The sequence below is a fragment of the Patella vulgata genome, chromosome 6 (genome assembly GCF_932274485.2).
Source record: "Patella vulgata chromosome 6, xgPatVulg1.2, whole genome shotgun sequence".
In the NCBI taxonomy this organism is placed as follows: Eukaryota; Metazoa; Mollusca; class Gastropoda; family Patellidae; genus Patella; species Patella vulgata.
The window spans coordinates 47,978,439-48,006,067 of record NC_065884.2 but is presented as its reverse complement, the minus strand read 5'-3'; the positions used below and the strand labels follow the sequence as shown (position 1 = coordinate 48,006,067).

The following is a 27,629-nucleotide window of genomic DNA, read 5'->3' as shown; positions in this document are numbered from 1 at the left end:
GTTATTGGACGACACTTAAATGCTGGGGACACTGGCAGATAATGATACCCCATTCTGACAATTCTAGTTTAACATACTTTAAGATGAGACAAATTCCATTTTCAAGAAACATGTTGATCATTTATTTCCTAGATAGTAGAAATAGCCAAGCTAAATCAGTGTTATAGGAGAAATAGCAATGGTCATTGACCACAATAATTCCTTATATAGTGCTTTAAAGCTTCTGTACAACCGATTTTTCCAACAAAGACCATATTTTTCTAGTGCACCGTCTTTCACACGATTAAAATACCTTTAATTCGACATGTGAGATCAAAAGTTAAATAATCCAGATGAGAGAAATACAAAGACCCTTATATACAAGCCTGTAAATCTTACAGCTTAAAATATATCATAATAATGTTATATGTCAAAATAGACACAGTCTATAGTGGACGATTTTAAGCGTTTGAATGCGGCGTTGATGGAAATGAGTGTTAGGTGGCACCCAATGTTTATAAGTCTGCGATAAACGCATAAACCTACTATCTTCCGGTGTCTAAAATCGGTGATAGCAGTAGTCTAAAACACAGCCCGACCTCAGTCAGACTTGAGAGAAGCCACTTACAGATGCCAAAGGCATCCCAACCCATTTGAAAAAGAATTGTGTACCTGACCCCTGTGTGAAGCAAACATAAGATATATGGATGCCATTCTCTTTTTTTTTGTTTAATGTGGTTGTCTAAAGATAGAAATTTCAGTTGCCCAATTTGTAAGTTGACGAATAGCGGCGGTCATTTAGACGATCACCAATTTGTTAACAATTTGACAAGTTGGAAGACAATATAGGGTAATTTACAACAATAAAAGAGGACGAAATAAACCATAATTATACAAGTCATTTTTCAAACTTTGACAAGACACTGGCGTTACAAGACAAGAAACGTTAGTTCATTGCCAGTGTTTTTGCTCGTTTCAATTGTCTTAAAAGTGATGAATGATCTCATTTACTGTACTGACCGGTCTTCGGTATTTCTATAGTCGTTCTATTATCGAGACGTTCAGAGTTCTCCGACAAATTACTGTCGGTGAAACTGCAAAATCGGCTATTTTTTAAAAGTTTTTTTAACAAAAATCTAAAATTTCGTGTTTGATAGCTTTTTGGATTATAGGATTATTAGATTTATAGATTATAGGAGATTAGTTTCGGAAATGAAAATCAAATGTGCAGCGCAGCCATATACATTTCACCAAAAGTATAGTACCCTTATAGAACATTTCTTTGCAAATCTAAGAAGAATAGTAAAAATGGTGCCAAAAAGTAGGGAGAGAGAGAAATGGGGTTTAACGTCCACTCGACACAAACTAGGTCATTTCGGGACTAAAATATGGTTTAATTTTATCTCTATAATTCGCTTGCGCGTAGGGGTCTTTAGCAGTGGGAGGAACCCGGAGGATCCGGAGAAAACCCACGAGGTTGGACAGGCGACCTTACTCCTTGTCACGTACAACCGGGGATTCGAAACCACGCCAGTTGACTCAATGACAGGCCGTATGATACAGCACACACGTGCTAAACATTCCGCCATCCAACCCCCTCCCCCCAAAAAAAGTAGGATGTTAAACCCCATTTCACTTCATTTCATATTGAAGATAACCCAAAAAATTGTCCCGTTAATAGTTCCTTAATATGATAACAAATTCTTCCTATTATGATCAAATATTATGTAAAAAATAAATACTTCCTATGGTTATACAGAAAGTCTATTTTATTGCTGTAACTATGATTAGAGCTATATACATATCGGACTTGTGGTGTCTCCGTAATATATCCATTACACGTAATACTTCCAGATAATATGTACCGATAAACGTGAACGTGTATCATTAATAATTACACCATCGACTAAACTTCCAGTATTCCATTGCTTGATAATTATTACTAATTAATGCGAACAGATATCGTGTTAAGAAGATGGCCTTTACAAGACGATTGTGCGACTGGTCTTCCAAGTAGACAGACAGTTAACTAAAGAAGAGACGTGATTGTGACGGTCGTAAAACGTGTTAAAAGTGTAATATCACGACTTGAAATCATTTACAGGCAATTGTTGACGTTTCCTTGCGCTACCTCTAAGGAAATGACGGACATACACAGTTCTTCATTCATAAATAGATCCTTATTCCCTTAATTTCCTTCGATTCGTGTAAAATATCGCATTTCTCGTTTCCTGCGCACGATTTGGGACCAGAATTCAAACAATCGCGTTTACTCGTTCAAATAACTTGATGTGCATAGTCACGTCTAGGGGCAAAATCAAGATTCACTATTAACACACTATCGTAACACCTTTAGATCATTTTTGCATTTCAAATCTAAGGATAACACGACGCTGAATAATACGTCAAAGATGTTTTTTCGGACAGCTAATGCCACAACACGCATTAAAAGTCGAGTTTCTTTTACGCTGCATTGATTAACATTTCAAATTTCGTTCAAATATAAAGATTGGTTAATAGTGCAACAACGAGTTAACAAAATGTGTGGGTTTTTTTTTCTTTCAGAAAATATTTAAATAAAAATTGATTCTCTTCTTTCAAATCTTTTAAAAAAAAAAACACGCCCGCGCTTTAGAATTTACATGTTACAATGTTACATTTGATTGGAAATATATGTTTCTTTCATAAATAGACCAAAATGTTGCGAAAAAGAAATAGAGGGAAGAGAAATGCACTTGGAAGTAACATACCACCCTTGGTTTGTATCAAGAACGCCACTTAGAATTATGAATTTAAAACACAGAAACATTTGGAAAGAATTTCGCCATACGGTTTTAGTTAGAGATCAAAGGCTATCGTTGATAGACTACTAACGATTTGAACAGAACGTCATGACCAACTGTCGTCTCGGGCGATTCGGTCGTCTGCTAATTTTGGGTCCGGATTAACCAGAGATTTAGTAGCAAAAGAAGAATAATGAGTAAACGTTTGGTAGAATAAATGCGCATGTTAATCTATATACCAAAAGAGCGAGACTACGGTCAAAAAAGAAGTCGTATTGCAAAAATTGTGTTAGTGGCATTTTATGAGTACCTACACTCTATGAGGTCTTAAAAGCTTATGAAATATGATATAGCATGTACAAAAAATTGGCCCGATAAACTGGTGCGATAAATGCCTAAGTTTATACAGTGTTGATGCGATACGTATGGTTCTTGGGGTTTTTAGCTTCTTTTGTTTCAAGTACTATCTTAAGCGGAATTCTGTATAGATTTATCAATTCTTGTTCCACTAACACAGAACTGTATACATGTACCGGGATTCATTTGGAGTTTATGTTACAAGTATTACCATTATCCATGATCACTTTCCTTAAAGATTATAACCAATTGTTTTGCACAAAGCATTAGTTTCGTATTCTTTATTTTTGTAGGTCTAATATATTTTCATTTCCAACATTTTCTCGAACCATTCTAATGATTTAAATATATTAATAGGTTCATAACTAACCGAAAACCATTTGCAAATATTTAATGGCTTCAATTTATGTTCACAGAACTTATGTTGGACTTCTGCAGGATTATTTTTCTGCTTCGCGTAAAACAGAAATATTGATTTATTTGCACTGAAAAACCGCTTCGTTTAATGTTGATATTTAGCATGAATTACACTTACAACAAACCATCCTTCCATCATGCAAATTTTATTACACGAACGCAACATAATGATGTCAAGGCATGAAACGGTTCTTGCTTAATTCGCCTATTACTTGTACACGCAAGCAGGGGTGAAAACAAAGACACGTCTATGTTATGTTTTCGTACCAATGGTCATGATACAAAATAAACGTAATCAAATACAAAATAAAAATTGTTAACTAAAATTATCTGATGTAAAAAATTAGACACACCTGCATTATTTGTCTTATCTGGATCTACTCATAAACATTTTATTACTAATGTGTTTGCTTTAAAGTGACAGTGCCAAATATCTTTTAAAAAGTTTTCATGGTTCAAATTGAACTCTGTGGAGTTAAATAAGTACGCTTACATGACCTAAGTCTGAGAATGTGAGATCAAAAAGAAGGTTAATACACGAACGTTTTCAAAAGATTGCAATAATTTGACTGAATACAGATTGGGTAAATTAAGTAAACGAAATTAGCGCTTTCGAGATTAAATCATAGTCAAATATTCGAAGCAGATTTCGTCAATAAAAGATGAAGCTGTTTTATTTTGATAAAGTTTCTGCAAAAATAATATTTTAAGTATGCATTATTAAAATGCAATGAACTTTTCTATACATTGTGTACAATGCATGTTTCACGGCTGTGAACCATATTGAAATGTTGAATCTTAAGCTTACATCTAGGAGATTTATTAGAAATTAAATAATCTTATTTGTTATAAAAAATATGGTATCCAGCGGTGTTTTGACACTCTACTTACTTTTCTTAAAAAAAGGGTAAAACTAAAAATTTGGATTGAAATAAAGGCCTCTGGCGGGGCGGAAACCAATCCTCATAGAAATGTTGAAACCACAGGCGCCAGGCGACGGCTCTATTCTGTCCGATTTCTTTAATGTGTAATAAAAGAATTGACTATAAGAGGACTAACATTCCCATATTAACCAGTATTATGGCATATGAAATGAATATTTTCTGAGAGCATACATATATATAACCAGTACTAAACTATACGTCAATAGCAATGTGTTCCCAGTAATCTGTTGGTACAAAGCGCCCTCTGTGCTCCTTCACCTTATCCACTCGTCGCTATTGTTAGCTTAAGTGAATATTTGAAACTACCTCAAGCAAGCGATGTCTGATCTCTTTTAAAAACTGAGTATATCTTGTAAAGATAATCCCCGAGGCGTTATAAAATGAAAAAAGATCTCATGTATGGCCATCATTGATTTTGTCTTCTACACAAACAAGCCAACGGGTGTCAGCATTCAGGGTGTTAAAGACGTATGCGTTGAGGCGGAAAGCACTGTGACACTCTTCTCTGGGCCTAGACAATACCCCCACAACTCGTCTCCACGGGCGGCAAGGCTTGCCAACAATCCGCATACTAACCCATCACTACAAAATAGTTAACAATTGTCCTATTCCTTGTAAAGGGAAAACATATAGCATTGAAACTGCATATCAGAATTAGAACTGAAACGCTCAAATTGTATATGTCGCCTGTGGGATTGTATTGTGCATTTTGTCTTGTTCGAGATGGAATGTAACACCTGAGCTGTGATATACTTCAACCCACCCAAAATTTTAATTTTGACCTTTTTTCTGGCTTTAAAAATTAAATAGTATTCTCTTACCTGTATCACTCTCATATTGAGTCCTGTTTCTTGAGCAAGTTGTTCACGAATATGACGTGTTGGTTTTGGGGTGGCATTGAACGCCGCTTTTAAAACTTCTAATTGTTTGGCTTTTATCGTAGTTCTAGGTCCCCGTCGTTTCGCACCAACTTGGCCCCCACTGCCACAATCTTTCCCGGAACCCTTTTCCCCGTTGATGCTCCCCGAGGGACTAGCACTGCCGTTGCTTTCATTACTTGGAGGATTCGCATTCAAATCCACCGCGCTGTCTTGTCTGTCTGACGTATTTCTGTTTCCGCTTCCTAGGTCGGACATGTTGGATGTGACTGATGCCGGACTGCCGATGGGACAACAACTTGCCGGAGATAATGGAGGTTCTTCCTTAATGTCTGAGGGACTGTTAATACTTGGAGATAAGAGGGGGTTCGTGGAACTGTTGTTTATATTGTTATTATTATTATTTAAATAGTTTGTATTATTATTGTTTGTTATATTGGATAAAATGTTTTCTTTTCCCTCACGACTATTGTCTCCTTCTAAACAAAATTCTTTATCCGATATATTTCCCTGTGTATCTATACCGCTATCTAAATCACAATCATCCTCCCCGTCTGAACCTGAAATAAACCATAAGAAAAACATTAGTCAAAACAATAACCATTGGCATCACCCGAGGGAGTAGGGGTGTACAATAGAATGGAATAACGGAAGGTGGAAACATGGAGTGCGCTATAGTATGTCTAAATTTGCACTTGTAACCTACGATATACTCCAAAAAGATTAAAATTTGGAACCCTGTATATATGCATATTTTGGTTTTATTACAAAATATCATGCTCACGAAGGGTTTAAAAATGATTTGCGAGTTACTAGATTGGAAAAGGCTATCGTTTAGAGTTTGTTTTGAAACTATCACATACTCGTGTTAAATATATAAATAATAATTGTAACTGAATTTCTATCCATATTTAATAACTTGTTATGAAAACTTTATTTATAATTTGGTTTTTTTTTCCTTCGACGAAAAGACAGTAGAACGCTTTGGGCATACTCCGCATAGTAAATAGTGTTTAATGAGCTATGTTATTTTCTGGTAAGTATATCAAAATTTGGGCGAATTTACGCTTAATTACTATGAAAGGAGAAAGAAGCGATTTTTTTTGTCGTCGCGGTTAGTAAATTATCCGACATTAAAGCCTACTGTTAAACAGTTTCGGGCTCTACTTCTCACAGCACGATTTAAGTTTGTTTTACAATAAAAGTATGTGATAAGGGGATATCTATGGGTATATTGTTGACACATTTCTCTAAAGCACGATAAATAAGACCGACTTCAGAATCAGTACGATACTAACCAACAAAGCCATTTCCAGTGTCATGGAAGAGTTTTGTGGACCGAAAGCCCAGTTGGAAGCCAGCCATAAAAACCAAACATACATTTAAGGCGATTGTGTGTCATATAATTAAACAAAATGTACAACAAAACTTAAAAGACAAAAAATTGTCTGTACCCTCCAGGCTTTTTCTGAAAATAGCCCAATTCTCTATTTTGAAATACAATGTATTCCCAATCTAAGCATGGTCCAACTACTTTTGGTGAAACAGAATTTATTTACGTTTTAATCATTATCCAGATCAGAAATGTGTAACAAAAATAGGCATTAAGTTATAGATGATCTAAATCAGAAATTCGACATGGTATTGGTGAAAGATATTTTGATTTTAAATATTTCAGAAATTATAAACTAAAGACTTCGGCTGAATTATTCATTGATAATTACGAAAAGTTAGAATTAAAACAGAGAAAAAACCCATAATATTTTTTTTACTATTAATAACTTAAGTTAAATGTATTTTTGATTTATGCTTTCATTTTATAATCATACTATATTATCTATAATAAGTATAATGATGATTTTTATGGATGCCATTCTAATTGTTTTAGTTTTAATACCTACTACAAATACTGACAAATTGTTATTTTCACATAAATATGATAAAAGTATAAAATCAACACCTTGATCTGTGAAAATAGTATAAAAAATATATTCATGAACCAGTAACGTAATTAAAACAACATTATGTATAATGCGATCAACACGACCAAACTTGATTCCACATTTATAAGATATATTAAGATAACAATGGCGGGAATAAATTTGACATGTCATGCATATTTCATGTTGGGAGAAATCGAAGGATTATCAGATGCTCAAATCAGCTATTCAATATTCTGAGAAGGAAGTGATGGGCTAGCGCGTGAGGTACACGCACCAATTGGCGCCAGAAAACCTCCCAAGGATCGATACAATTTGAAATAGAATCTAAGTCCTGTCAGGGTATATTACAATCAAACACAGCCCCACGTCTTCGCTTGCGCTGAAAAATAATCCCTTGTAGAAAAACTATCCTAGACGACAATGGTTGAAAATAGGCTTTAAGAACTACCAAGAGCGCCCATTTTGTTCTCACAAATACCTCCAAAGAGTTTCTTTGAGCGAGTCGGGCGAGGAATAACTTATAGGATTTGCCGTACAAATCGGGCGTCACCATACTGCCCCCTGTATTGTCAAAGATGGGAGATATAATATCGGCGAACTCGTTCGATTGTGAACATCTATTCACCAGTAATAGGATGAAATAGTGTTTATTATTTTGAGTCGTCGTGACAGTAATGAAACTTTCTGACAACTAAATGAAATATGTTAAGTAAGGTACAAGTGTTACCAGTTTAATCCCTTTCTCGTGTTAAAGGTGCAACCAGCTATACATAGCATCGTGTAAACCCTATTATAACCAGATTGGAGCCAGACAAGAAGAAAATCCTATCTGAAAGGTCTAAATGCATGCATAATAAAGCTCGGTATTTTTTTTTAGTATACGGTAATCTGAAAGGGGATGGACATAATGACTTAAAGTAAAGCTGGATAATTTCAAATTTTAAAACAAGGCATTAATTAAAATTAACACAGTTGCTCCTAACATCAAGGTTGCGTAAATAGCAATACGTTCATATTCTCTCACTAGAGATGCTTTGCCTGGCAAACAATACACGATGCAGCTGACTTTCTAATCCGGCAATAAAATTATCAAATATTGTTGACAAGATGAGATAATAATTGCCAGTTTACCACGTGTGAAATGGTGAGTTGTTACTCTCGTGTTTTACTCAATATTTCTCTACGGACCATTTACTTTAGATGAGCCGAAAATGAAAAGAACGTTTCGGTTAACTAGATTAAAAAAGCCCGAAGCTGTTCAATTTGGTGCAAATTAAGTGTCGTATCGCAGTCGTAATCTTGTTATACTAGTTGGCGAATTGACAAATTACAGCTAAATTATCATCGGTTGCTCCGATGAGTCGCACCTAATCTGTCTCCACGCGCTTATTATTAACCGTAAGTGGATTGAGAGTTACAGATTGGGCAACATGGGAGAAAAACAAAAGGATTAGTGGCAAACAATCTCCCACTTGATGCCCAGTTTATATTGTTATAGACCTGTAACAAGTATTGATCGTAATCTTAAACGGAATTGGTAGTACGAGCTTATGCCATAAAATACTAGAAAACCACCAAATCGCGTAAATATGTCGCAATCACTGCTACTGAAATTGCAAAGGAACTGCATACGGGACACAGAGTTCACAATAAAATCAGGAATTCGCTTGAATTGAATGATAAGTTTTCTAACCGAGGGCTATCTGGCTAGAATCTATCGACGTGTTTGAATTGACCGATCTTTATTTGAGGCACAGATGGGCAAGTATTGTGATGGCCCCGAGCAATCACCCCTGGGATACACTGCCGAGATTGGGTTAGAAGTCCAACAACGAACAAGTCAATCGAAAACTCCAATTCCCCTTAAGGGAGAAGAGAAAGAAGGGTCTTGATAGAGAAAGAAAAGATTCTTGTCTGCCTATATTTCTCGTCTTAAGCAGTGCTGAAAATTGAATAAAGTACAAATCGTTTGGCCAAATGTCATAAGATTTGAGCTATAATTTGATAATAAATTCTAGAAGGGCTATGGCCTTTAGGTAGACAAAGACACCGACAGCTAACACTGAGATTTAACTGAGATTTATGTGTTTTAAACAGATTTCTCTAACAAACATCCTCTTATTTCCAACTCTAATTCACTTTATTTCGCATAACTAAATTTGTATTTTGCATGTAAATTATATTTATATTTACAGCATTTACTATAAGTAACAATTGAACAGATTATTTTATATAATTTCACTCTTTGTTCGTGATACACTTTGATACTTAAATTTATTACATTTCATCCAAATTCTCATTTTGTTTTCTCCCGAATTGAGTTTAATACACACAAATTCTAATTCTTATTTCAAATATTTAGCCAGAGTTTCAGTATAGATATTTTTAAGAAATTCATATCTGAAATATTTATCATTACACGGTATTTCTACTTCCAACATTCATCTATATTAACTAAATTTGAAAAATATATCCAAATCCTCAATTGGGTTGTTTTTGTCCGGTAGAAATTTCTACACAAATAGAATATATCAATTCCTAATTCAAGTATTTATTTGATGTTTTGGAAACTTTTCATAAGAAATTCAGAAACGAAATGTAGCGTTTCCCAATATTCCTTCTTAAAACTTACGTCTATTGAAACGAAATTTGATAAATATATAAGAATAACTAAATCGATAAATGAATTGGCATTATAATTAAACAAAGGAACTTCAAAATAGGATTCTATCGTGATGCCAAATCGTAAGATGCACCCGAGAGGTGAATACATGAACCCTGGGATATCATTTCATCTAATGTTTGTTCTTTTTGACATTCGTTTTATTCCGTATTTCTCTCACGGGGTTAGAAACAACGGCTGATGAGTCACTTGTGCGGACAAAACACAGCAAGCTAACTAAAACTGTTACCAAGTGTCATTAACTTATGTCAAATGCACGCGCACTGCTCAGCAAGTATCGGGGCAAGATTTTTTTTATCTTCCTTTTTTTAATGTCGGCATCAATAGAAAAGAACATGCCACGTTTCTCATACATTATTCCACATCAATTAAACATGCAATATTTTGATCGAGTTTTCGGAATACGAGAACAGTTTTGCTTTCGAATATCTCATTTTTCGAAACATATCTGTTGAAAAATGAAAGAACTACATTTTATGACAAAATAACTTTTAGCATTGGAAGTCCCGAACTTGGGAAGATATATTTAATTGATACTAAGGGCAAAAGTGTATGTACAATTTTTAAATACGGTGACAGACTTGGATTCGTGACTTGTTTGAAGTTGAAGCAATTGCATCTGAAAATTTAACGGCCATAGAAAATCGTTTTAATTGTGATACTGCATAAAGCTCGTGTACGTTTACCAAATTTTGGCCATTTTCCAAAGGTTCTCGACACACTTTTTTATAATTCAAACAACTTGACCATCCCTTAAGTGTAACCGCTATGGAGAATGTTTGTTTAATGCTGGCTATATAACATCAGTTTATATAATAATTTCATCGATTTTGTCAAAGAAAATCAACAAAAAGCTTAAAGCAAGAACCTTTTGGAATTCCAGCAATCTGAAAGCCAGGGTTTGGTGATGTTATTGAACGGAATGTAAATTCAACATTTGGATATTATAGGTGTGGGGGACGGGTGGGGGGGGATTTGGAAATGTTTCAATTTGTAAATTAACACACCACACCGTCTTACTTGAAATGTACAAAGTGTTATAAGCTGATCACACCTTTAACGCGGCCTTCGAAGTTATTATGAGCTGTTTGTGTAACAGCGCAATGCATAAACGACAGATCGGTTAATATAGGTTTTGTTTTCATGATTTACAACAAGAGACATAAAGGTATAATAATGTTGGGAGAAGTAGGTCTTGTAATTGTGATGAAATTAAGATGGATTTCATGCTCTGTTTATTTGCCCAGCTTATAAGAATCTCATACAAACGTACTATTGGTTAAAATCACCAATGTTAGTTGTTATTATATATCAATATCAACACTTTAAATAATTTAGGTCAATATCTTTGTTTGATTTTGCAAAAGAAAAACAAAGCTAGTTATTATCAAATGCACTAAATATTCACGAGTATATTTTATAGAGGACATTATTTTTCCAGTATTTTGTTATGTACCGAAGGCTTATTTTTGTTGTCGAATTGTTCATCAGGGGTTTTCGTTTACTTCAATAGTATCTATATGATAGGCCAATAATTTATTTAGATATCGGCAGTTCTTTGATTAAATAAAGAAACCTGGCTTAATTGTTGGATCCAAAACATTTGCTGCAATACATGTATGAATGGTCTTGTTTATTATATTGACGATGTGAATATTATGAGAATAAATGGCGGATCTGTGATTTTGAGATTAAATTGAAAGGTGTGTAATAGGCAATACCCTGTCCGTATTTAGTCATTGATTTTGTATTATCTACTTGAGAAGAATTGATAATTTAATACGGTAAACAAAGCTACGGGGCTAAAACAAACAGCAAAGCATGTGTCCGTAAATCAAGTGGGTTCTCTTTCAATAGAATATCACCAGTCTTCCTTTAAATTCAATACTTCTACCATGTTCTGTGATGGAAAATGTCCACAGTGACAAACCAAAAATCAATGGCTGGGCGAATGTTGAAAATAAAAAATCAAAACTTTTAATTCAGTTATACTACAGTGGAAGTCGTTAGTGTGACTTTTAGAGTTGTTTTAGAATAATACTAAATAACCAACCAGATGTTACTGTCTGCTGATTGACAGCTGAGATTTGTTATTTACATTTGCTGAAATCGATTACCAGAAATGTGCCGATGTGGGGCTTCATATAGATATAATATTTCATAAATGTTTGCCAATCGTTCCTAGAATAATCATCGGGAACATTCAGTAAATGCAACGAATTAATAGTAAATCAAATTGCCCTGTTGTATTATTGATTAAACGGGGCTATGAAGTATATTTCCATCTCGCCTCCTTCATTATTGAACAGAAAGAATAATACCAAAACATCTCTTTCATTTGCTTTAGATAAACTAAGTATACTAATTAGATCAATATACAAAACAGTTGCAATATTGAAGGAGCTTTTAGCTCTTGTATTTTAATACGTTAGGCTGTTTTCTTTGATATAACACCACAGAAATGTTATCGGCATTGTTTTTCTGGAGGGTTTTTCGGGAGCTTGTTTTACAATGTTTATCATGTATTAATTATTAATTAATGTGGTCACGTGTTGCAATGAAGACGAGAAACAGAGAGAAAAAGTCACCATTGTATGATTTTGTGGGCCGGTCACACAACGTTTGGCGCGTTTCGCCTAATTATCATTCAACTAGCGAACATTAATTTACTCTGTCAATTTAATTTGCATTAATGATAGAACGATGGAGTTGTTTAAGTTAATTTTATTAAAAAGGCGTTAAGAGACCAACTAAAAGAGGCTCGTGTTCAGAAACCCATGTTATTTTGACAAGATGGCGTAAAGATCACTCACTAACACCGCTTGTTTAAAAACCGCACGCGCACAAACGACGTGGGTCTTGGGCAAATTAAAATTATAGAACTGGAAATTATGTGAAAAGCAATTCGAATAAATGTTTTTTTCAGTGAGAATAATTTTTACATCTGTATTTCTCAGAGTAAATACAATTACAGATCACTTTGTCAATAATGTCTCATGGGTTTATTTAATACCAAAAGAAATATGATATTGAACATGACAAATTTTATTGGCGAGACGTGTGTGGGATTTTTATGCTTGAATAAAATATATATCTATTTAATGAACGCCTAATTTAGTAACAAAATCAAGCATTTAATTGTTAATGTTAATACTCGATATTTACAAGTTTGCTTTCTTGCTTTAGTTTTGGGAATATTTATTAATGTATTATAGATAGTGTGAATATGTATATATACTATTTAAAATTATAAGTTATTAAAAATATTAATAATTGAGTAAATATTGTAAAAGGCAAAGTTTGCATAGAGGTCATTTATGTCCTACCGGTGATAGCTTAATTATATAATACACAAAAGGTTTTAAAAAAAATCAAAACAATGTGTTGCAATTGGATTGAAATTTTATATACATGTTGAATACCAAACAAAACTGAAATCTAATGTAAGCAACAACTTATAATGTACATGAAGATAAATTAAAAATATACATTCAAAGAATAAGTAGAAATATAACTACTTCTTATTATCATTGCACATCTACCCGTAAAAACGTTCCCCTCTAAATAACAAAAAATAAAACATCCCTTAAAGTTACAGTATAGAACTTCAAAAGATACAAAATCTCTTCAAATAAGAGAACCCCTTTGAGGTGCTAATCCCACGATTAGTTGGGATTATATTCTATTTGCAACTTCCATCCATGGATTTAGGTTTTAACATTTTTACTTCAGACGTGTGCCCAAACTTTAAAGTAAATAAAAATAAATACTCAAAATAATATTTAGAGAAGTAACGAGCATAGATATGTGTATATAAGCTTGTGATTTATTAGTTAAGAAAACATATATTATTAAATTATGACAGATTCGCAGATTAAAATACTTAAAATATGATGCTTTTTTCATAACTTCCATTATTTTTGCAGTCGTTTTTGTAACATGATTCTAAATTGAAGAATTTACAAGATATTTCGTACTTCCATTTTACTTTAGAACCGGGAGTAAACGTAGACATAATAGTTAATAAATATATGCGAATTTCGCTATATTACGCAAATGGGAATTATTGTTTTAAGAATGACCCCCTATATCATTCAACTACATGTATTTGCAATCCGTAAAATATCGTATTTTACTATATTAAATATTAAAATCGCAGATTCAGATTTTGATTGAAAAGGTATTTTGCTTGAACGAGTCCAATATAATTAGAAGAAATGGTATATAGCGTAATTCGATTTTCCTTCGCGTTATACAATTTGACAATCAAAATAACAGAAATGGGGAGTAAATACCTAACACCTGTTTTACTATTATATAAAATAACCATTTAAACGATTTTAATTTTTTGTAATGCTGTTTGAGGCACACACATGGACAAAGGAACTACGCGGGTACAAAAACTGTAAAAATTTATAGGCGCGTATAAAAAGTGACCGCCAGTACAGGTAGAGCGGTAAGACAAATCTGCCGTTTGATGTTGGCCGCCCACTGCTCGTCCGTTTCGCTCGTCGTTCGTTCGAACGTAAGAACTTGAGTGCAAACATACTAGGGGGAGAGTTATAAAATGGTTTAGTACTTTATCTCTCAACAGTGAGGGTTTGCTACGAGTAGTTTGTCGAAAAATTAGACTTTATTTTGTGTCTTGAACGCTGACCACACACGGCTGTTCGTTTGTCTTTCATCTTTATGTGTGTAAAAATTGACATAATTGGAATTGAAAGGTACGCGTAGAAAACTACATTCCATGCTGTAAATATGTCTAGCGTCAAAGAGCTTTCTAAAATGGCGAACGGAAATTATTAATGAAGTTTACATCCTTCAAAAGATGTAAAATATTTTCAACAAGGATATGTCTGAGATATATGGAATATATAGAATTTTTTGTTATTTCTAATAAAGACTCTTTAAATCTGCTGTCATTGCAACTATATGATCAAAAACAATCGACGGTAACTAAAGTCTTATGTGAACGGATTTTCTTTTAAGTACAAAACAGTAGGTGATTTGTATCGTTTGCTATCATGGTATATAATATAGAACATGACGTATGGATGTCTTTTGTATTTAATGTCATTAAATCTTTTAAAAAAAGCCCAATGTTGTTTTTCGGTAACATGGTAACCGAACTTATTTTATATCTATAGTCTCTTCTTCTTTTGAATTTGCAATTTGGTTAAGACTAATTTGTTTTTCGTATAAAATTTCTTTGGTGCAAGATCCAAAGGGAACATGGTTAATGACACCACCTTTGAATGGCCATTTTATTTCTATTTTTTTTTATTTTACAAATTGTCTTAACTGCTAGAAACGCACACAGAAACCACACATAGAGGTTTTCATACTACAAACAAATCTAGAAGTAGAATCACAAAACTGTTCAGGATTATTCCACATTTCGTGCTGTGATTATCGAAACTGGCTCTCTTTTTCACCATTGCCATAGTTTCAGCAGAAAGGGACTTTGTTTCATTTTTTAATACCCCTCCGTAAAACTATATCAATATCCATATTCTAATTTTTATTACCATAAGAAACATGTATATGGTGTGTGTAAATGTATATTATCCCACAGTTATCATATCCAAGCCGTTTATAATTATATTATCTTGATTTGGTTTTACATCTCCGGGTTTAAAACTGCTGTAGACCACACACGAAATTTAGCATTAGCCTGTGGGGGTACAGAAAAGCCTGGGCAGGTTTATTTGAAAATCTACACATAGTTCTGTTGTATTGTGTAAACGAAAGACGAATATGTTCGCGAATTGTTAATCTTAACGTTGAGATCAGTTTTGCAGAAATTTATGAGTTTTATTTGTCCAGTTTTAAGTATTTCTGGAAAAACAATCTTTCTGAACAAACACGATTCTTTTTTTTCTAATTTGGTTATTGGAGGTTATTTCTGAATTTTGTTCAATCCTATAATTACAATTCTTCGTGTCTGACAAATACATTCAAATTATGTACTCAGTTGTACAACATTAGATGGATATTAAATATTATTTATCTTTGCCATTATCTTTATTCTATTGGTACTAGTGTGCTGAGACCTATTTATGAACCATTTATGTACGGTGGGCCACATATTGGAAAATTTTTATTGCTTTGGTCGGGGTATATAAAAACTACAAGGCGTCGGTCGGAGTGGGATAAAAGAGTTTCACATTTAACTCTTGGGTCAATTATTACTGGTTTTATAAGTGTAATCGGGTCCAAACCTGAACGTTTAAACTTTTTGATTTTTATGTATTTCAAGAATGTTTGGTTCTTTACCACTAAAGTTTGCATTCTTAAATATCATGAAGATCCTTTTCTTAAAACATTGCGGATAAATCAAGTAAGTTTGAAATTATTTAACATCCCAATACTTCGACTGTTTTATGTAAAACTAATTATATTTATGAATTAAATATTCAAATGATTTTTTTATATCTAGATACAAAATTCTATCTATTATTTCTTTTGAATTTCAAACTCTTTGTTTTTTTTACATGTTTCGCAGCCTGCGTCTTTTATGAACTAAACTGCGGAAGAAACTGAAAATGCACCCACGGTTCACTTTGAAAGGATCTTTGTGCAAAAATTATAGTCTGCTTTAGAAATAACTTTCATCTCCTTGAGGTTCTGTGCGTCTTTAATATGTTTACGAGGCCCATATATACAGAACAACCATTAATATAATATACAATAAAACCCAAAACATGGTAATTAAAAACGACATTTTCTTTTATGACTTTCTCGGTCCCCCAAAATATTTTATGATCTGCAGCAAGGTTATTTTGAGTATGTATGTCTATTAAAATGGCTTGTCTATTCAAAACCCATTACGACTAATAAATGTATGTTTGTATTAATATGGTTATGTACTTTCAACCATGCGAATAGTCAAAAATCATGGTCGTCACGATATTCATGGACAGTTCGAGTTTTACGATTTTGGAGCTTGATCGTTGTTGCAATTTTTTAGAAGGGGGCCACGAGAGGTTACAAAATATAGGAAATCTATTTTTGAGTGTAGGAGTATTGAGAACATGAAGAAGGGAGACCTTTCTCGAACCTGTCCACCTATTGTACATGTTACGATCATTGTACGTGTGGAACAGTTTAAGTGTTTGGTATTGTGAAGTCCACTTCAGTTCTAACATATTGGGTCGATGGACACTGTCACCAAGAGAATAGCTATCGTGGTGGGGTCCACTACAACTCAAGTTCGAAGACCTGACTCACAATAATTCTTGGGATATCGGCTAGTTTTCGGTTTCAACAACACATACAACCGAGTTGGGAGTAAAAGCTAGAACGACCGCTCTTCGATCGTCTATCGAATTTTTCTTGAGAAAAACACAGCGTCCCAACATGCGATGCCAAGCGTTACATGTATGTATGGTTCGATGGATTTGCAAGTTTCTAGCAGAAACATTGAGTACTATTGATTACAAGTCACAAGTTTTACGTCTCAGTTGTGAAAAAAATCCGCTCTCCCGTCGACTTGCAAATATATTTATGAAAGAACAATGAAATTTGAATATAAAGCTATTGTCTTGTTATAAGTATTATATAGCTTTACGTGGTTTTATATTAAACCCCTTTGTTATGATTTGTTATCCAAAACGTAGTCTAAATATAGAGATCTATTTGTTCTTATTATATATGCTTATTCAATTACTTGATTAGTTATTCATACGTCAATAATAATATTTAGTTACCACTGATATATCTCTTTTCCGACTGTGATGACATTCGTATAGTAAATGCTCTTTATTTGTCATGTGTTAGTGTTTTTCTAGTATTTTCATTTTGTTTATCTTTGTTTTTAAATCAGTAATTTAAAGGTATGATTGGTATGTGGATCTATGGTCGTGATTAGATCTCTAGTTTATTTTAATAAAAGAATATTCTACAAATACTCTTAATACGGCGATTTTAGTTTTAGGGTGTCTGCGGAATAAATAACAAAATTTATTAATCAGTATAGCAATCTAGTTCTTTTACCTTTTAATTTCAATTTCACTTTTTAATGTTAATTACACCTTTTGGGTCCTTTAATTGATGTTTAGGCTCGAATCAATTATCTCATATATTATAGCAATTGGTGAACCTTGCAAATCGCTCTTGTATCTTACTATATGTGCTAATATTTATGGTCGTCGTTTTAATTGATCTAAACTCTGGAATACCATGATCATTATTTCCTTCCATAATATACTATTCTGTGGGGTGTCTCTTTAAGTATTTAAAACTGTATAAAATTAATCTTTAAAGCAGAAAATTATTTTGAGATGATATCGTGTATTTCTCTACACTCTGTTAATTGTTAAATGATGCATGTAATATTATATTTAATTATTTAACATGCGATAAAATCTTTCAATGGTAATTGACGCCTTTTCAGTATATATACATGTGAAAGCGTATTTTTCGTTCGTTTACCTATGTGTTTAGACGGTAATGCAATATCGTTTTAAACACTAGGCAATAACACATCATGTGCTAAAATGATAAGTAATGCTATTACGAATAATTTGCTGGTGTGATGTTCATTATTTCAATATTTGTTGTGTCATTATATTGTCTCTGTAAATGGGCGTAGTTCTAGTTTAGTTATATTCTCTAATAAATAAAATTTATACTTGTATAATATTACTTGAACTCAAATATTGGTATATATTCCCATTATAAAACTATGTGTGTTAATTTTTAGAATTTGCGTTTTCAGATTGATATTTTCATTCTTCTGTTTGAAATATTCTTCTTTAGCTTCAAGCAATTTTTGTTCGAACTCGTGCAAAGAATTTTGTATATCTTCTTTTAAACATGAATTTCCACCCTCTGAGATTTAACAAGTCAAAAAATACTCACCCGCAAATTTACTGTTTATGTAATCTTCTTTACATATGAACTTGTTTTCGTCCAGAATATACAATTCTTCCCCAGTAGACAGCTGTTTTCTACATACCATACAAGTGAAGCACTTTAAATGAAAAACTTTGTTTCTGGCCCGTCGCACTAAATCATTCGGAGAAATACCATGCGAACAACCGGCGCATTTCGTTCCGTATCTCCTGTAAAAACATTTCAACATGTCGCAATTATCACAAATCGAAATGGTATAAACAAAAAAGATATACAATGTACACTTTTTATTTCGACATCCTTAAATTAAGAATAAAAAAGATTTATCTGTTCTGTGCTTGAAGTAAAATAAATCTATGTTCTCGAATCCAAAATAAATCTCAGAAATTTTGTAGAATTTTTTTAGTATTTACTTCTTATGGGTTCATCGACAATAATTATTAAGAGCTAAACTATTATGAAGTTTTCTTTTATGCATTTCTTTAAGTAAGAATTGTTTCGCGAATTATAAGGATTTTATTTGAATAATAAATGCATAAAGACTCTGATCGATAACTTAGTCAATAATTATAACATCAGTTTTTGTTTTATTGCGTCAATTGATCATACAAATCTTGTATTAATAGTTAATTGTGTTGATTAAGAATGGCGACTTTAAACTATAGAGACTATTGTATTAAGCAATAATAAAAACTAGTGTTAATAATTGATGAGTCTTTTTCTTTCCATCGTTTGTTTGATAAAGTTGTAATTAAGACGCGAGGAGAGATTATTTCAAAAACATTATTCATCGAAGCATGTCGGACAACAGATTTTAACGACACGAAAAATCAGATAAATACATAAAAAATATTGCACACGAGTAGTTTTTAATAGATTATTTGAGTTTACGTGAAATAACAGGAATATTCTTCATTTTCGCTTCAATGACTTTGAAACGTGTAGATTTTCGAATAGAGATTACCGTTCACATATCATTAATTTTGAGAAATGTATTCTCGACAGAGCATCCGTTTGTATATTTGATACCCCTATTGTAGTGAGATATTACAAATAGAAATATTAAAAATTTATAGAAAAGAAAAGGGGAAAAAAGCAAATGACAAGTCATACACAGTCATAGCACCGAAATAATGTTTTACATTTTCATATCATGAAAGAAAACACCCAAAGAAAATAATGAATGCCCAGCGGAACATAAAATGGATATTACGCACATTATATTTTATTATCAAAAGTTTAAGTTATTCCTAAATTTTAACTTGGTAAAAAAATGATATAAAAGATCCATTCTAGTATCCATTTGATTAAAATTGTCTTTAAATTATAAGCGTAATGCCCCTTTAATTGGTATATGTATACGTTTATCTAATTAATCAGAAAACGATGATGATTAAATTATGCATGGCAAATATAAAACTTAATCATTTATGATGTTTTTCATCAACGATTTTAATTCTAAGCGATTAATACGTGTGAAATTATATAGATGGTTATAAATTTTGATTTTAATTCCCAGAGATGCCGCAGCACCGTGCTTTGTTTACATGAAGATAACATTCAAGATAAACATATAAAAGAAACATATTACATATGTTAATAAAATTATGATATTTACGCATTTGAAATAAGTATTGAATAATGTGTTGAAAAGATAAGGAAATATTAGTTTATATCTTTTAATAAAGATTTTAAGATAATAGTGACGTGATAAAACTGACATTGTTAGAAACTCATACTGATCATTAGTAATCTAAAAGTGTAGGCGTCGACAAGTTTTATATTTATACAATTTTAACACCTACCTGAAGAAATCTAGTCGACAGTATAATTTTCCTTCTCGGTAAAAACACTTTTCTGTTAAGTTACATTTACAATCGTAGCACTGAACACATTTAGCATGCCATGCCCGATCTAATACATTCAGTAGAAAGCGATCGGCAATAGGACGTTCACACCCAGCACAATGCACCATCTCTTCCCCCGGTACTCGGCCGATCTCCCTGGTGACAACACACGGGCTGTAAGGAAGGGAGGGTCGGGCGTAAGACCCGAGGGTCGTGTTCTCGTGAACAGGCAGGTTGCTGGTTAGGAAATAATACTATGAACAACTGATGTCATCTAATATCTAGCCCGAATACAACACCGTTTTATATACATTCATGTATATATAACTTCATATACATACACTGGTGATGAGAGAGTAGGCTTGTATTAGTCTTTCACTATTGAAGATTACGTTAAGATAAACACCGTATCCTTGTCTAAGTCCAAATCCTAAATCTGCACAAAATCCTTTACTTTCAGTCCACTTTTACTTTTTTTAGAGTTAGCATGGTTGACAGTACTTCTAAAGTCCTTCCACATGTAAAGCGGTGATCGTATTGGTGAAAAGTGGGCCGTAGATTTCTACGCTATAAAAGAGGTGTGTCTAATTGTTCAAAGGCGGAGCTTACTGCTGTCAGTCATAGTTGATCACCATGGAGATCCCTCATTCGTATTCAAAAGGGGTGCATGTCAGCCCGTAAGCCGGTATTGTCATGTCAATAAGATATATATTCTCATCTTAAAAATACTTGTACACGAGTGAGTAGATACAAGTAATTTTCATAGTTTAGATTGATGCGAGAAGTTGGTGAAAGTCTGTCCATCACGTGGTTGACCTCCGACCCTCTTCCCGACAGATGCTTTGCACAAAAGTCGTTGTCGTCTTCCGTCAATTTTCTAAATAATATTTTTAGGGTTCCTCCTTGAGATTTTAAACTCGTTTGAAACAGACCCATGTTTGCCCGTATATCCCTAGGTAAACAGTTTGAGTAGGATAAATGCAGAGAGAAAACTGAACGAAGGCGATATTTCAACAGTTTGTCGAAGCTTTCGTTTATGAAAAGAGTGAAAAAGCTAAGAGCAATGTAAAGTAACAGCCTTAAGATATAGGGGACCCGCGTAATACAACTTCATGTGCTTATGCAATGAAACTTGAAAGGAATTGACAAGAGATGGCCAGGGTATCAGATGAATTGTAGAATGATTTTTTTTCAAAGAACGGCTTTACTTGGTATCAAAGTCACACTATCAGAAATACAAAGAAGTTTCCAGTAGTCTAGTCAAAGCGACTTTAAATCAAAATACATTATCTTTCTTTCGATGTCCTCGTTTCATTAGTCATTGATGTCCAATTTTCATGAATAAGCTGTAAAAATTAAGACTCAGTGTGGATTCAGTTTCGATAGTGATGTGCACGTATCGTCATGTCACTCACAAGGAAATTTTCGTTTACAACTTATATTTACAAAACACAAGATATTGTTCACTGATTATTTTGTTTTAATATTAAATGCCATTTAGTGTTGTCAAGGAACGTAAAACAAAATTGAACCTTACGTCACACCGATAAAATTTGGGAAATAAACTATCATAATAGCATATCCCCCAGAACGTAGAATTATAGAAATACCTTTATTGTATTAAAAACACAAGCTTATGTACATACCTGAATAATGAAAATGAACATTATAAATATCTCAACATACCATTATAAGTTACAGGTGTGTGGTTAGTTTAAAATGAAGAACATTGACAAATGTAAACAGCACAAAACACGGATAGTCTTATTCATATATCAAACGTTTGGTGATGCTAAAATTGATTGTCTGCGATATCACCATTGGTGGAAGCGGACGTTAAGCCCGACTAAGGAATGAACAGACACAAATTGAGGGGAATTGTCAATATGGAAGTGACACAATTATTGAATATGAAGGGGATATTAATACGGTACTCTCTAATGTCCTTGCTTATTTTGAAAGAAACTTTTAAGAAATGCACTACTTGTAAAGTAATATTTTAGTTTGAAAATACACAATTGCTACAGCCTCATGTACATTTTTGATAATTGTTTTTACAGAATAAATAAAAAAACATATACAGATAGAACATATTTCATGTCATATCGATAATTACATAAATCCGCCCGAGGCATAACGCAGGGTGCACCATTTGGACCCTATTATATTATTATATTTGTTAATATAATATTCAGTTTCGAAGAATGGGTGTCAATGATGTAAAACTTCATCTGCAACATCCTGACCCACACACGACAATGTCAGTGAACATTGTCATTTATCGTTCAACTGCAGGACTATCATCATTATTTCAATTTAATTACATGGCTGTGGGGCTCCTCTATATTATTGTTCTCGTAATCCAACGACTGCTCTTCTCATAAACACCTCTTTATTGTATGTCAATTAAACTTTTCTACATCACTAAGTACATGTTCATGTAAATTATTGGTTTGCGGTAACTTGTCAATCCAAATCTAAATACTGTACTTTAGTTTGTTTCAAATTATAATTAAGGGGTTAAATGTCACTATTTGGAGAAACTTTATGATATACAATTCTATTTAGTCAAATAAACAACTATGTGGTGAGCAAAAAGCAAAATGATCGATTCTAGTCGGAAACAATAACTTCGTTTAATAATCACGGGTTGCTGTAAAATGGCATTAAATTTTGTCAAAAGAACATAAATTTTGTCTATCATTCTCCAAATAAGCCAATATCTTTACGATCAAAATTAACAACTAAATAAAGTAGGTGTCTGTTGACAGTTACATATATTTTACATTGCTATAAAAATTGTTCAAAGAAATAGAATATCTGCAAACTAGATTTCTTAACATTAGAAAAAAAGAAGAATCTGAAAATGCTGGAGTTCAAAAATATAAGAAAGAACGTGTATACAAGAATTTGTAAACATTGTTTGAAGAAAGATGTATAATAAGAAGAATGTGTTTCATAACATGTTTATATCCTTTCCTTATGTCTTTCAAGAGCAACACTTTGGATTGCTACCAGAAATTCAGTGCAACTTTGCCCCATTTCGATTCCTTTGTAAATTTGGCTAAATTGTGCATTCCATTCCTGTCACATGAGGTTGTCGATATATTAATTTGCCTATGTATGAAAAAGTAGACATTTCGATTTATAAGTACTTGTATATGCTATAACACCCAATCTTTATTGACGTATAATATGAATGAAGAAAAGAAGTTGTAGATGTTTTACTAGTATATATTATTTATTTTCAATTTCATTGTAGTTTAATTTTGTCTGCACATCAAATTTAATTAGCTCATAATACCTACAACTTACACCCCCCCCCCCCGCCCAGTAAAACACTACTATATTTTCTCATGAGATTTTTACTTTGTTCAACATTTTTATTGGAATTACTGGTATTGAAAGTTAGGTTAGCAATCAGTTTCATACGCAAACTAATTCTGCAGACAAAACAGTACGTAATATTATTGTCTGTCTGCAGCTGCATGGGTTGAACCCAATCACTAAGTTGCTTAATGCTGTTAAGTAAATCAAATGATATTTAATATCGTATACAAATATCAAGTGCAATGTACATGATGTAATGTCTAGTCATATTCTTATTTTTCTGTTTGTTTTTAACATCAACTATATATTATTACGGTATTATCATAATCACATATAGATCTACTTGGGATTTTGAATATTTTCAAATCATGTTTATTTCTTTTTACATTGTAAGTAAATATAACACACCCCTGTAAGTCATTTAAAATTGAGATTTACATTTTTAAAGTTTATATAAAATCTGATAATAATATATATTGTTTTCAATACGAACTATAAACAGGCACTAAATAAAAATATAATTAATTTACTAAAACCTGAAAGGTGTATTTGTAACATGTGACACTTAACTTTTCTTTTCTATTTATAAATATTAATTTTCTTTTTTCTTATCATTAAAACACTGCAGTTACACAGAGAATGGTACTTAAATATGTTTGGAAAAGATAGTGTTACAATATTACGGCTTTGGTGACAGGATATAGCTAAAGACAGAGAATGATTCGTTGCTCATAATTTGGGTGATTTTACATACAATTTAATCTTACGTCGTTCTTCTAACATCAATTTAAATTGCATTAGGGCCAGTAATATTTTAGATTTAATGACACCATAGTGTCCAGTAAGTTCTGTTTTAATAAATATGTTCAAAAATGGCAAACTGTTAATATAACTTTCAAAGAATTTAGATGAAGTTAAAATCTCCTTTGTCTTGCTTTTTAATCTTATGTTGTTTCTTACGTGGAATATTAGACGACATATAATGCATATTACATACATGAAGTCTATTCTCAGAGACAAAAGCCCGATAAAAAGACATCTAAGATAATGATAAGAGAGAGACGAAGATTGTTGAAATGAAATCAGATAGCATCGTGTTCTTTAAAACTGATATGATTTGGTGTTACATTACCGAAGACATGGTGATATTATCCCAGCTATCATCTCTCTTATACACTTTCTTTCCTTATCTACAGATAAACATAACATAAACTTCATCCTTTATTAACTTCCCTTGACATTTTCTTCACTCTTTAAATCACATTATCTCATTTATATCATTGTTCTTCTAAATCAAGATGGACGGGGTTTGAGAATTTTTTCTTTTTTTTTCTTTAAAAAAAAAGCTTTTGTTTCGTTTGTCACAAATAGTTTAATTTTTAAACAATGAAAATTTCAAAATTAAAACAATGATTGGGTTATTTTGAATTGTGCTAGGAATTATCCAGGACTCGAGAACCCTATAGTAAACGCATAACCCATCAATTTGGAATACCTAATGTAGTTCGAGTTCTATGATTCATATAATATACAAAAATTTCATGTTTCATTTCAAATGGAAATGTTAGGTTTGTACTTGTAGGTGAAGAATTCAGATAGACGTGGTAACAATAGGAAATTGGTTTTCGTTGAAGAAAAGCAGCAAACGATTGGTTGTATTAGTGCAAGTTATAATCAATTATATTGTTAATGCCGTGTATAAACCTAGACAATTTATCTAGAAGGAATTTCCTCGGAGTAAATTTTGCCGAAGAAGTGGGAATAGTCCCATTAATTCCAATGATCTAGGTAATGTGTAACATGAGTTTGGGTACCTTTTATAGCATACCATATTTTCCATAGCATGGAATTTGTTGCAGGACCTCTTGATTTGGATGAGATTAAAGTTTCACTTGGCAGAGTGACCGGATATTAGTTAGCTTACTAATTTAAGTTCTTTTTATCTCGATTTTAACTCAACATGGAGTTACTCTACGGACTTGAAACTTTTAATGTAAGAATAATTTTCATCAGTTTTAATCAAATGGACACTTTTATTTGTTACAACTGAGAGAGCTTTTGTTATTTAATGTTTTGAATCCCGAAATAGTTACAATAATTCTAGTTTGGGAAAGTGTACGATTAATCATCGGCACTCTTTGTACCACATCTAATGGAACATACACAACTGCAACTGCGATGTACAGCCATCCCCTGCGAAGTTTTATCTGAAATAACACGAATACAGGAAATTTTTCACGTTGTCCCGATGTGCGTTCTTCGTGTCTGTTTTTATCATAAGAGTTGATAGTTTTCGTGTTGGTTACATGATTAGCTACATGTCATGATAAGGCTAATTCTTACAATCTAAGCTAATTTCGTTTATTGTGCTGATAGTGACGGGTCATCTGTTAAGCGATCATATACTTTCGTACTTAGTACATGTGCAGAGTATGAGGACTGCTGTAGCGGTTCGTAGACCAATATCGGCACATTTGTGAAAACTTTAACTAACACTACATATTCATTTCTATTCCAGACAAATTATTATTCCATATTGTTGAGTCAAGATATTTTACATCTTGGAATTTAATCGGAAGAGAAATAAATCAAAATGCATTCACCAATGAATCCATAAACCCGTAAAAGATGGTATATCAAAATAATAGCATATGCAATTGATGAGAAATTTAAAGAGATAATACGTTTGCGGGATCAGATCGGAAGAGATTAACCGACACTGTAGTCTATTAAAATAATATCAGCAAAACTTTGAAGTGGAATAATTACGGCAAAATGACGTCCACGACTCTTGCCTCATATTCTTCACTTTAGGTGTTAGACTTTTAAATCCTACGTGTTAAATGCTTGTCAAAACACTCAGCTAGGGCTTTTTATGACTACTTATGGCTAATCGGACTAAGTTTCAACCACTCAGTGGTGTTTATTGTGTCTCCATTGTTTTATACTTATTAGCAGTAAGGCTCTACTTTTAGCTCAAGGACCCCGTCGATTGTTTCTAAGATTGTTAATCCCATTAACGGACAGGATCAAAGAGCTGATGCATTGAAAACCGAGGAGAAGCGATTGAAGCAAAAAGGACTAATCGCACCCTCCTGAGAATACTTGCGCGATCTTCACGTCCCCTGTGGGCCTAAAATCCCAAACAACGAATTAAAATAGATAAACTATGTGAATGGACGACTGTCTGTTCCCTTGTTCACCACTTACATACAATTCACACCAGGCCCTCGCCATGTTTGTGAAATACGAGTGTGAAAAGAAGTAAATCAAACATATTTATTGTCTTGTTGTAATGTGATAATTGAACGACCGCCTGTACGTCTAGCGATCACATACTTCACTTTCTATAATCTTCGTATTGTTTTACTATGATTCCTTCAGCAAAAATATAACCCACACCAAACAAACAGTTTAGTGAGAATCAACTCAATTCTGCCAAATTTTCCCGTCTTTTACTAGACTGGCCATAAATGAATACCTTCACTCAAAACCCACAAGAGAATTGTAACATTTATTAAAGTTTGACAACTTCTGGAATTCATATCTTATTGGTTTTCATAAACTCCTTAATGCAGTCATAAGTGTATTTGTTACATATATGTATTATTA

The 27,629-nt window shown here is 32.9% G+C and overlaps 1 protein-coding gene across 1 annotated transcript in view; it reads right to left on the bottom strand.

The window, feature by feature from the left end:
* The window catches only part of LOC126823928 (LIM/homeobox protein Lhx1), a 43,646-nt gene extending 22,436 nt beyond the window's left edge, over positions 1-21,210 (bottom strand). Inside the window, exons 1-3 of the mRNA XM_050553002.2 lie at positions 20,646-21,210; positions 18,847-19,049; positions 5,302-5,918 (exon numbers count right to left, since the gene is read on the bottom strand). Of these exons, the coding sequence (XP_050408959.1) occupies positions 5,302-5,918; positions 18,847-19,049; positions 20,646-20,815 (990 nt within the window). The 5' untranslated portion in view covers positions 20,816-21,210. The remainder of the gene's footprint in view (positions 1-5,301; positions 5,919-18,846; positions 19,050-20,645) is intronic.
* Between the last annotated feature and the right edge of the window lie 6,419 nt (positions 21,211-27,629).